General features: G+C 37.5%; 1 protein-coding gene across 7 annotated transcripts in view; it reads right to left on the reverse strand.

Moving 5' to 3' along the window:
* Window positions 1-13,345, reverse strand: part of CEP112 (centrosomal protein 112) — a 259,583-nt gene that overhangs the window by 219,630 nt on the left and 26,608 nt on the right. For all 7 annotated transcript variants that reach the window (XM_063293475.1, XM_063293478.1, XM_063293477.1 and 4 more), the window contains 3 exons: window positions 12,037-12,111; window positions 4,267-4,314; window positions 4,096-4,173 (listed from right to left, as the gene is read on the reverse strand). In XM_063293475.1, the coding sequence (XP_063149545.1) occupies window positions 4,096-4,173; window positions 4,267-4,314; window positions 12,037-12,111 (201 nt within the window). The remainder of the gene's footprint in view (window positions 1-4,095; window positions 4,174-4,266; window positions 4,315-12,036; window positions 12,112-13,345) is intronic.

Below are 13,345 nucleotides of genomic sequence, written 5' to 3' on the forward strand. Positions count from 1 at the left end.
GGATTACTTCTCAAAAAAAAAAAAAACCCACCTTAATATCCTCAATTCTGGCCTGACAATCTAGTTCTGTAATTATTTATACTATCAAAGTATCCATAGAAGCCAGACTGCTTGTTCATAATTATTTTAACACTCGTTTACCATGTATGGAACTGGGGGTGGGGGTGTTAAGACAAAACTCTTAGATCCACATAACAAAAGAAGATCTAAAAACTGTGTTAAAAGCAAGTTTGACATGGAATAATGCAGGAGACTGATCATCTCCCTGCAATTATCTGAATCCTGTACTAGTTAATACATTGCCCTGAATTGCTAAACCAACTCTTTCATCTATATCAAGAAGGTCTAATGCCTATGTACAGTAATTAAAAGCATGTAGTCATTTGCCGCAAACAGCTAGTACTAACACCCTACAATATAATTATAAAAAGTTCTTACGTTCATGCTGAACATTTAAATCAAGAAGTAGATTCTTGTAAAATCATAAAGCTGCAACAGAACCATCTGCATCAGAGTTGGGCAGATCCATGTTTCAGAACTATATGTGGCTTTGGCTTTATTTTACACATTCATTAGTGTCCCCAATTCTGTTTCTGTCCTACTCTATTCCACATTCCAGATCTAAAGCTATGGTTTATTAAATAAGCCATACAAACATATTGCACTACGATAGAAACCAAAACAGCATCAAAGCCAGTGTGATATAGTAATTAAAGTGTTGGACAAAGACCAGAGAGATCGAGATTCAAGATGATCCTCAGTCATGGAAGCTCACTTTGTGACTTTGGACCAGATATTATTTCTCAATCCTACTTACCAAATCTGGCTGTTAATACCTAATCATTATTATGTACAAATAAGGCACATATTCAGTCTCCTTTGAGTCAAGCTCCTGGAAACTTAACTGACACCTCCATGCAACTCCTTTGACAAAACAGTAACACAGAAGCATCTTGCCACTGCCTTCTTTTGGGATTTTTATTTTAATTTTTCCAGCCTAGCTCACAGCCCTGATAATCCTTGTGGTCTCCCATTTGAGCATTAAAGTACAGCATTAACCACCCACTTAGCTTTTCTAGATCATCCAAGGTAGACTAGGACTGCCACCTCCTTGGGTATATATAATATACTTATCACAATGTGCAGTTCCATGCCTCTATATGCTCAACATTCATATAAACCAACATTAATCCATTGATATGACATTAAAACCTTTATCTATGTGGCTAATTGAACAGTGATAGCTGAGACACAGCTTTCACTGGATCGTTACCCATCACTCTAGCATGTATAATGTAAATTTGTTCAAAGACATGCATGCAAAAAAATATTTAAATTAATATTATGCTCCAGTAAGAAAATATTTTTCAAAAAGATCTAGCACTACAAAAGAAAAACAGGAAAATCATAGGAAAAGCTTAATCCTATTATACTCCTAGTTACTAAAACAAATGTAACTACTTAAATATAGTTGAATTTTATATATGGAGAAAAAATATACTGACTGAGCTTCCTCCCTAAAAGTATTCATCTGTATTTGTTACAGCTATACTAACAGCATGATGTATTTAGTGGTTAAGGATCAGGACTAGGTGTGGGGAGATCCAGATTCTAGTCCCATCTTAGGCATGAAACAGCTGGATAACTGACTTCTTCAGTCATTTCCTCTCAGACCTAATCAATGTCAGGCTCTATGACTAGCCAGCTAATAAATAAAATCTTATGTTGCATCACGCACTGATAGCTCTTCTGGAAGAACTAGGCAAGCACAGTGTAAAACCAAGTGGACCTTGCAACCATGCAAGAGAAATGCTAAGAAGAATAACAGCAACATGAACTGTTTATGTTTATGCTCAAAAAATAAAAAATCTCTCAACTCTGTATTCAGTATTCTCAACTCTGCACAGTAAGAAACAACACCATGGAGTCAGAGAGGGGGAAAGTAAACCAAATATACTTATCATATGACCACTGATTACAAGTCCCTGTTCATATTTAGTATTACCATTTAGTCACATCAAACTACATACTAAATCATATTATATTTGCAAGCTTCTCATAGAAGCCACACATCAAAAAAGCATGAGAGCTTCTGGCTGACAACAAAAAATAACTCTGGATGTGAAGAAGACTCAAAACCAGAACAAATTTAAGAATAACCTTAAGGTTTAGGTTCAGGAGAGGTCTCTTCTTTAATGTACACATATGGCATAACTGGGGAGTGTATTTCAGGGCTAGTTTGTCATCTCAGGAAATAAAGATTCCATTACATGCAGGGCAAAAAATATCAAATTAGAGCAGTCACTTTTAATTGTTCCATATAATATATTCTAACACAGGAAAGGTATTGGAACAACAGCCATCAGCAAGAATCCAGGAATAACAAACTAAAAAAAGTGACTACCTCAAAAAAATGAAGATACTTTTCCTCTATTCAGCCAATGAAAGTATTGGTTCTATTTCTGCAACCAAACAATATATTTCAAAATATATATGTATTTCTGCAAGCTCAATATATAATACGCATCAATAAATAATACTATAAAAAACTATAGTGGCAGCCAAGAGCAAAACTCAATCAACAATACAATGAAAACATCTCACAGGCTCCAACTAACTGTAAAGACTGCCTATCCAAATCAACAATCAGACTCACACAGGACTTCTATGGAAATCTAATTTAATGATGAATAGTATGCAGGATCACAGGCAAAGCTGAGAATACCAAAAGTGCGGGATCTCTCCCAATTAACCTACAAGCAATCCCAAACCCCTCCCCCCAGTGTCAGTAAAATTCCATTCCACTGCAGGTGTTCATAACAGTTGTTGGCAGTCTTTGGGTAATGTCCTTGACCAGTCAAGTTAGCCCAAATATACATTCCTTTGTACTCGCATCATCCCGCTCACTGCCTGGTACAAGGGAACAGTAGCAGCCCCCTCCTGGACAACAACACGTGTCAGTACCAGCATGGCATGGGAACTTGTTCCGATGTTTCAGTAACATTGGAACAGGGACCATGACACTAACCTCCTAGGAACAAATCCATGTCTTTAGAGCTTTCCAAAAAGCCAGCAGTCTAATCTTGGAGGGAATGGTGTTCTAAAGGGCCGGCAATGTGGCAGAAAACCCCCACTTCTGGGTTCCACTAGTTGTCATTCTTTAATAAATGGGACCCAGAGCACACCTCTCCTGTCAGACCTTGTGGGATGGACAGAAGCAACATGAGAGAAGCAGTCCCACAAATAACCTGGCCCCATGCCATGAAGAGCTTTATAGATGATGGCCAGTACCTTGAATTCCACTGAGAACTCAATGGAAGCCAGTGCAGCTCATGAAGCAGTGTAATATGGGTGTACTGAGGTGTACCCATAACTGTCTACAGCACTGTGCTCTGAACCAACTGCACCTTCTGAATGTTCTTCAAGGGCAGCCTGATGTAGAGCACATTGCAGAAGGTGACTAAGAAATGAGTGACCATAAGCAGTGCTTCCTGGTCCAGTAAAGGGTATAACTGGCATGTTAGATGAAATTGTGCAAAAACCCTCCTAGCCACAGCTACCACCTGTTCTTCAAATCAAGAGGACCCCCAAATTGCACGCCAGTGCTGCTTGGAGTAGTGCAACCTCATCCAGAACTAAAGATGGCATACCGCCAGATCCAAGGCCCTAAAACTCAAAGTCACTCAGTCTTGCTAGGATTGAGCTGACGCCCATTCTTTCCCATCCAGACTCCTCCAGTCTCCACAGCATCCCTTGGTTGGCCTGGGGCAGGGATGTAAAGCTGGGTATCATCAGCATACTGATGATACTTCACCTTGGGCCACTGGATGATCTTACCCAATGGCTTTATGTAGATTTTTTTTTTAAAAATCCCCTTCCTCTGCAGCTTAATTTTTTTTTTTAAAAGTACTGTTTTCTTAAAGCCCTGTTTATCATAGTGAAATATGTTTTGCTCCACCTCTAATGCCATATCTGCCATCAAAATTAGCCTCTGAAACTCTATTTGCAAGTCCTCTGTTTATCCCATCAGCTTACATATCTATTTTTTTGCGTTAAGACAGACAACCAACATATTATGAAAACAAAAAGTATTACCTCCTTTTCATGTATTCGGAACAACATTTGTTCATCTCGAAAACTGCTGTTTTTCCCCAGACCTAACTTGGGTGACATCTATTATAAAAAATAATGTTTTGTATTTAACACCATTGTTAACACACAGAAAAATTAAGACAAGACCATCAAAAACAACAGAATGCTACATACCAATGACAGGGATACAGGTTTCTCACGTAAATATCTAGGATTTTCGAGCTGAAAAAGATACATTAAAAGAGGTTTAATATGAAGACTTTCCAAACTGATAAAGTTTAGATAAGTGATTAGTTCCGAGATGTTTAGTTTAAAGGGAAGGTGCTAAGTATTTTCTGAAAGATACAGTACATCTTAAAAAATCTCATAACTCCTAGACTCGTGAAGCCAACTGCATAGCTTTCAGAGTCATAGTCCCTCAAGGAAGCCCTCACAAAGTTACTGTGAAGCCAGGAGGAAAGGTAAGGTAAAGGTTTCCCTTGACGTAAAGGCCAGTCGAATCCGACTCTAGGGGGCGGTGCTCATCTCCGTTTCAAAGCCTTGGAGCCGGCGTTGTCATAGACACTTCCGGGTCATGTGGCCAGCATGACTCACGGAACGCCGTTACCTTCCCGCCGAAGCGGTACCTATTGATCTACTCACATTTGCATGTTTTCGAACTGCTAGGTGAGCAGGAGCTGGGACGAGCAACGGGAGCTCACCCCGCCGCGCGGTTTCGAACCGCCGACCTTCCGATCGGCAGCTCAGCAGTTTAACCCGCAGCGCCACCGCGTCCCTATTTCCAGGAGGAAAAGTGAGATATAAATGGAATGAAAAAAGCTTACATTTAAAGCCTTACATGAGAGAGAGAGAAAAATCACACTATGGAAATTACTCCACTTCTCTCTTGAAGCAGAAGGTTATGGTATCCTAAAGAACATTTTGAGATTGTTTGGGAGGCTTTCTCCTCCTCCTCCTCCTGATGGAAACAATTTTATCAACAGAAGTATCGTCTAAGATTTCACTCAATGTATTTTCTGATTATTTTCCTTAAATTTATTTAACTTGTCTCAGTGGAAGTAAACATTTCTCCAGCTTTTCCTATCCTTCAACCCACTATTTTATCCTGACAGCATCTCTGTGGTTCAACCTGAAAAGCTATGAATGGTTCATTGTGAGTATACCTGCCAGTTCACAGACCTAGTCTTTTTACATCCCCATTAAACAGCCCAACAACTTTTTATTTCAAGCACAAATCCCACTGTTTCATTTGTACAAACAGTACAACTATGCAAATGCACAGTAATGCAATTAGCACCTTTGGCAAATATCTACAAAACTTCTACCCATTTTATTTTGTTATTTTAAAATATATGCCACCCCAATTAAAGATTCTGGATGGTTTGCAATATATACAAACCAAAATCCAAATACAATGATTCATAAATAATCAATAAAATCAAACACTAGCATGAGTATACAGCAAAAATTCTATCCAGCAACTTGGAGGACACATTGTACACACAAGCTATTTTCTCCTTCACAACATTATATCTATGTGCATCTGATGAAAATTCAGTTGATAATAAATTTGTTGATCTTCAAGGTGCCTCCGACTCTTCATTTTGCAGTAGAAAACCATTCTGTATATTTTGGATATGTCATATCCCCAAACTATTTTTGTTCTGCTAAAAAATTATTAAAAATTAACAAAAGAAAATTAATCTTCAAGGTGCCACAAAATTCTAATTCTGCCGTAGAAAACCAATCCAACTATTCCCTTAGAACTCTTAGCTGCTTTGTATGTTTTTTTTAATTAGAAACCAGCAAAATATATATTTGAAGAACTGTAATATTATTAAAGGAAATATAATTTCTATAAGGTAAGCTTTGAAATATAAAGCAGAATATATTTTACATCTATCATAACCCAAAACTACTTTTGTTGTGCTAAAAAGTTACAGACTGTGCAAACCAATTTTGAAAGAAGAAACAATTCAAAAGTACATTATATGACAAAGAAACTTGGTATAAATTAATGGGGGAGAGGAGGAAATGTACTTCACAAATCAAATGCTTGGGACATGCCTGCATACTCTTTGAATCTTGACCTATAATGTTGTCAGCTTATCTTTCCCACATCCTCACTTAATAACAGTTAAGCTCTGTTTCCTTCTTTTCAAATGCATTTTTAAATTCTTGCTTTTGGTATTTCCTGAGCTGAAATAGAGTTCTACAATTAAATCTGTTTAAATTAAAGATGTGAACATCCTATTGCAAATAAAGGGTCAGCCACTGAAAATTATCACAATAAGCCATACACACACAGAAACACACAGAAAATCCCATGCAACAAATTCAAGACAAAGGACAACAACCAAAACTAGATTTTATGAAGGAAAGAAATCCCAGTTTTAATACCAAGTTTTGCATACATGGTTCTCAGAACTATTCAGTATACAGGCCAGGATCAACTCTAATGAAATACAGACATAATGCCAAAATTCTTCAAGAGGCATGCAAATACAGGTAGTCCTTGTTTAACAACCATTTGTTGAGCGAATGTTTGAAGTTACAATGGCACTGAACAAAGAAACTTATGATGGGTCCTTGTAGCAGCAGCCGTTGCAGCATCTCTGTGGTCACGTGATCATGATCTGAGCGCTTGGCAACTGGCTAACAAGTACAACGGTTGCAGCATCACATGGTCACACAATCACAATTTGCAACCTTCACTGCTGGCTTCCGACAAGCAAAATCAATGGGGAAGCCGGCAGGAAGTCGCAAATGGCGATGTGGTGGAATTCAGTGCTGCCGCTGATTCCCAGGAAGGAGTGAACGCATTCCAAGCTGGTAAGAGGACTCGCAGTTTGGAAAGCCTTGGCAGGGGGTCAAAGAGAGTCAGGGTAGCTCGCCCTAAACTCTCCTGGGCTATTTCCCCGTACGTTAGCTTTAGTCTGGCAAGATTCTGTCTATTCAGTGAGAATGATAAAGAACTAGAATTGGAACACACTGACTCAGCATCATTTCTTGGTCCGGTCCTGACAGGTGATCACATGACATCGTGCTTTACAACTGGGTCATTTAATGACAGTTGCCAGTCCCAATTACCATTGTTAATCAAGAACTACCTGTAAAGCCCTCTCCCTCACTGACAATTCGAATATATTTCTCATTTCCATTTGAACCAATAAGAACATACACGTTTAAGGCCATTGCTAAACAGATTTTCTTGAGCTGTTATTATTATACATATGCAAACATACATACTACATATTAATATTTGTTTTCAACTGGTATCTCCTAAAAAATAAAACATTATTGAGAGGAAGAATATGAGTCTGCATTCTTAACAATTCCCTATCACTCAAATTGACATACTTTTATCTTATTATATTGTAAGCTTGCAGGAAAGATGCATATTTATATTTATTTTGATTTAATTTGTTTTAAGCATTTTAAAACATTCCTAACCACTTTTGCTCTTAAACAGCAATTAATCTAAATGGGAATTCTGTGAAAATGATTAATAGAAAATCAATTTTTCAGGTTTTAATTGTTTCCCTTGTATTCCTAGCCTTAACGTAAAACCAATACAAATGTTTTAATATAAAACACTTAACATAAAACCCCAGTCTTAAATATACAAATAAACCAGAGTCGGCTAGGAATGGAATGGGTTACAAATATATGAAATAAATAAACATGCAGCCATTAATGGAAATGAACAAGTATTTTGCATATTTTAGTTGGCATAATATGCAATATATGAATTCTAAAATAAAGCTGTGAATGAGAAAAGAAAACATCACTTGGTTACAAATAGCCAAACTGTGATAAAGTGGCTTCTCTCCACAAAGCCCTGCATTTTCTAATTTAGAAAGAGCAGTTAAAACCTTGCAATTAAATGCTCCTCATCCGTAACATTGTGAACTGCATTCACTAAAATTAATCTGTACATATGCTCTATCTGAATGTTCATTCATTGTTATCAATTGGCCAGTGCAATTTCTCATCTCTCAATTAGCAGCATAAAAAAAAATAAACACAGCCAATTTTCAAAACACATAACATAATCAAATAAAAAGCTTGAAATACTATGAGGGAGACAGAGAGAAAGAGATGCACAGGAGGATTTCAATCAAAGGCTTTATGATTTCTTAAATTTCTTGTTAATTAAATAAGTCTATTAGTTAAACAAGCAACATATTATAACTCGATACTGTTAATGTCTGTTAATAATATTAACTCAATATTGTTAATAATGTACATGTAAGTGAAGACATACTGTATAATGAGAAAAACTAGGGGAGAACTTTTTAATTTTTTTAAAGTAATAAGATCTAGCATAGTTAACATTATTTCAGCTTACTGTGAACATGAAAGTCAGGTGATGGACCTAGTGGACAGTTAGTGGATTATCATATGATAATCATCATATTAAATATCTAATGGATATTGTTTAGTCACTGATTGTATCCAAGAGCTATCCTTGCTATATCCTTCCTCACTATGAAAGCAACACCATTTCTTTGTTTTTCATGTCCTTAGTAGTAAATAATATAGCCCCCTGACTGAAAACATCTAATTCCAGTCCATTTCAAGTTGCTGATGCCTAAGATGTCAATGTGTAGTTGATTCATCTCATCTTTCTCTATGTTGAGCTTTCTCATGTTCATGCTCCTTATGTTCCTTAGTTTCAAAGTAATTCTCTCTTTGCAGGTTTGGATTTTTTCTGTATGGCAACATCAGCAACTAGACATCCCAAAGGCATTAATCCAGCTGTATCATAAACACCATTAGTACTCTGAAAGATCCTCAGCTTTTCCTCAGTAGCAGTTTGAGGGCCATCTTTTTTTAGCATACACATGTTACATGTTACAGAAATTAATTATAATAGCAACAACACATTGACTTTCAGGAAAAATATCATAATGGATACTCTGACAAAGCTTCATTAAATTTTTCTTTGGAATTATTTTTGAAAACATGCATAATCTCTCTTGATATCATTTTTTTCCATTTATTTTTACCCTATGGGCAGATTTTATGCTTCATTTATTATTTACATAATTTATATTCTGCTCAATTCTGAATACTCCAAGCAGCTCACATAAAATATTGTGAATATCCTAAAACAGTCAATTTAAAACAACAAATATATTTAAAACAGAATTATAAATTAGAAACAGCCCAAGTACCTTAGGCCCCAGAAGCAAAGAATCTTTGCCACCTTCCTGAACTCTAAAAGTGCAAGGGTAATCCTGACCCTTGGGGAGGTAGAATACTTCAGAGTGACAAAGACATTCTAAAAAAAAAAGACCAATTCAGGACTCCCAATTCTTAAAAGTCCCAAAGCATGAGTTCCTGGGCTAATTACATAGGACAAGTAGATTCTTTTCGAAGAGGGTCCCATAAGTAACATAGGTCCTAGTCATGTAAGACTTTATATAGGAGGCCAAGTACTTTGAACTGCATACGTAAGCATACAAATGCCAAGCCCATAATATAGGCATAGCATTGTCAAAATGGCTCTCACCTGCCAGCATGGTGACTGCCACATTCACCATAAGCTGAAGCTTCCACATGCCTTCAAAGGTAACCCCACGCAGAGTGCATTTCAGCAACTCAATCTCAAAGTAATCATGACTCTTGTGAGAAGCTCTCATTCCAAAGGGGATATAACTGGCACAGCAGTTAGAGAAAGGCTCTCTTGCCCACAGTTCCTATGTTCTGGTCAAGAAGTTGTGAATCCAGGGGAACATTCAAGCCATGGACCTGGACCTTAGGAGGAGTACACCACCATCCAAAGCCAGCATAGGGCCAACACCACAACCAACATCTGATGTGTTCTTCATAAATAGCATTTTGCCATAATCTTCAATGGATAAGTCATACAACATGCTTAGCCAAAGACAAGGAAACCACAAGGTTTTGTATGACTGGTGACTCTACATCATGATAGAAGATATCATGGTTGTCTAAAACAAATTAAAGCAGTTCTTCATCCATAAATTCAGCTCCCACTGACCAGTACTGAAGATTCTTTAACTAAAGGAAGGGGAAAGCATTTTACTTCCAGCAAAACTTTGCCAGGACATACTTTGTGAACATTCATTACCATAATCACGTATTGTTCATAAAGAAAAAACACCAGATATACCAGTTAAGGAAAAGATTGTCTTCTTAATCTATTTTAGAAAATATAATGAATTACTAATCCTTTCATAACTGAATTACATTCAACAGAATCATTATATCCAAAGTAAAAGTTTAAAACAAGAGTTACAACTTTTCTATGCCATCCTGGCCTGAGGATGTTCTATCTTTAACCTTGGATGGGGCAGCACTTCCCCATTCAAGAATGGTGTGCAATTGGGGATCTTCCGAGACTCATAGGTCCTGCTTGATGAGCAGCTGGCAGCTGTGGCCAGGAAGGCCTTTGTACAACTTTTATCTAGTGCACCAGTTGTGCCCCTTCCTAGGAAGGCCCTTCAGACAATCATTCTTGCCCTGATCACCTCACAGCTTGACTGCTGCAATACAGTCTACAATGGGCTATGTTGAAAATCACCCGAAAGCTTCAACTAGTCCACATTGAGTCAGTGATGGGCATGCTTCAGCACGTCCATGTAACACCTCTGCTCCATGAGCTGCACTGGTTGGCAGTTTGCTTCCAGGTATGATTCAAGGTGCTGGTCATTATGGTAATGGTCAGCCCTCATGGCATAGGGCCCAGCTACCTATCTCCCCTAGTATCTGCCTGACCACTTCAGTCCAGAAGGCATGGCAAGCTCTGGGTTCCTTCAATTAAGCAATCCCATCTACTGGTATCCTGGAAGCATGCCCTGTCTGTCACAGCACTTGCCCTCTGGAATGAGCCCCCACCCACCCCAAGATCCAGGTGGCTCCCACCCTAATGGCAGTTCACACGACCTTGAAGACTTGGCTCTTCACCCAGGCTTTTGGTTAGGATAGGTACAGACTCTTTTGAAGAGTGTTTGTGTGTTTGTTGCTACCTGGTTTTCCCATCCTTGCTTCTTGTTATACTGTTTTTATGGTTTGATATCTTTTATGCTTTTTGTGAACCGCCCAGATTCATTAGGAGTTGTGTGGTACATTTATTTAAATAGACACATTTCAAGATTTTAGAAACCTATTTAGTTCCCATCATACTGTCCATCAATAGAAAAATCCAAGTAATCTGATCAACAAACTGAAGAGATTGCAGAGGCTGAGGTTGAACCATCTACCAAACAATTTATTTGACATTAGGTTATGCAGCACTTCAGATATGAAAGCAAAGAGATGCTTTAGAGCTCACAGGGCTGCAAATGTAGAACCTTTCTGAAACTCCTTAAACAGCTGTGCCAATTCCTGTAATGACATAACTCTTTTGACAGGTGGAAAAATAGTGATTTTCAGAAGAAAAGAAACTTCCCCTTATACAAACATAGCCTACCAATACCATCACATGAAACACATGAAAGCAACAAAAATCCATCATCCTGTATCTTTCCAATCTCATATGATATTATCCACAACTGTCTGCAGTTCCACTGACCTTTTAATTTCCTGTTCCCATCATCTAAGAAACACTTTTCTTACATGGGTTTTGAAAGAGATTAGATATATTTGATGTACGAATAGCTACTAGTCATGATGGTTATATACAATCCCCAAAATCAATCACAGTATATCTCTGAATACCAGATGGTGAAATACAGAAAGAGCTCTGTTGCTGTACATCTTGCTTGTGGATTTCCTAGAAGCATCTAGTTAGACGCTGCGGAAAATAGAATTTTGGATACTTGAGTACTTTTAAAAATACCAAGATTTATTTCAGTTTCTTTCCAACTCATTTTAAAAGGTCACATGCAGTCATGATACACATACTGAATGCAGAGACTAAATTATTAACATTTATTTCAAAGTCAAAAAATGAAAGAGAAAAACAGAATTTACCCCAAGATTCCAACTGTTGAGACGAGCTTCAAGGTCACTGTCATCAAAAGAAATTTTTCTTGTACAACTATCTCCCTAGAACATTCAATTTAAAGTGTTTTAGCAGCAAATATGAAAAACAGAAAAATTAGGAGAAAACATTTTGTTAGAAATTTTATTTCTGGAAAAAGTAGATATGCATATCGCTATGCAATTTCTTAACCTATTCAAGTAGCTGTACATATTACTATGCAATTACTTAAACTAAATAAGGGATTCTTTCCACATAACTGGTAGCAATGGCTGGGGATGGTTAATTTAGCCTGGGCAGATCTCTTCAGGGAATCTTTGCATGAGGCAATTGTTTATAAAGGCTCTGAAGGGAATGGGAGAAAATTCTGGGAGTTTAGTCAATTAAGTTGAGGAAAGCTGTATAATTTTTAACATTCTTGGTCTTTCTATTCCATTTAATTTATTATGCTAGGACATTTTGATACAGGATAAATAACTCATTCAAAACTGACGTTTTCAAATGACTATTGTTAAGAAGAGGCCAAAAGCCTGAATATTTTTTATCTTAGTGTTGAAAAATAAAATTATATGCTAGCCATATAGCTTTCCTATATTCTTTATTGGGTCCAACTCAGCACTTTTCTGCAAAAAACTGATGTACAGGCAGTCTTCACTTACCAACCAGCCGCTTAACGGCCGTTCGAAGTTTCAATGGTACCCCAAAAGTAGATTTCTGACTGGGACCCAAAATTACAACCCTCACAAGGCGATCACATGACCCAGATTCAGCCATCCTGGAAGTGGCAGCCATTTTGGTACCAGGAAGTCCTCCAGGCTTACAACGCTGGATTTCTGAGGCAGCAGGCCCAGTCATGTGGTCACACTACTTCCTGTGATTTAGAAGCCGGCAGAGGGAGCCTGGTGTGTGCCTTACTGTACAGGAAAGGTATTTTTTCCATACAGTACTGTATCCTTGCCTTTAATTTTTCCCCAGTTTTTGTTTAACTTAAGTAGAGATTTGTACAGTGGTATGCATGTTCCATCCTCTACCTGTCTAATTTTTAATTATATTTAACAGTACTGAATGCTGGTTTACTGCTTTTAAAACAGTTGTTTTATAAAAATCAGGTTTATATACAGTACTGTACAGTAACAAAAGCTGCAGTTTACTACAGCAGGGGAAAAAGTCACAGTACTGTACAGTCCCTTTTAACCCTAACCACCATACAAATCTACTGTACTGTAGAACAAAGATTCCAATGAAGACCTTACGGTAAAAGTTTTTAATAATCAACCGGTAACATTAGTTGAAAATAAC

Source organism: Candoia aspera, chromosome 2 (genome assembly GCF_035149785.1).
Source record: "Candoia aspera isolate rCanAsp1 chromosome 2, rCanAsp1.hap2, whole genome shotgun sequence".
In the NCBI taxonomy this organism is placed as follows: Eukaryota; Metazoa; Chordata; class Lepidosauria; order Squamata; family Boidae; genus Candoia; species Candoia aspera.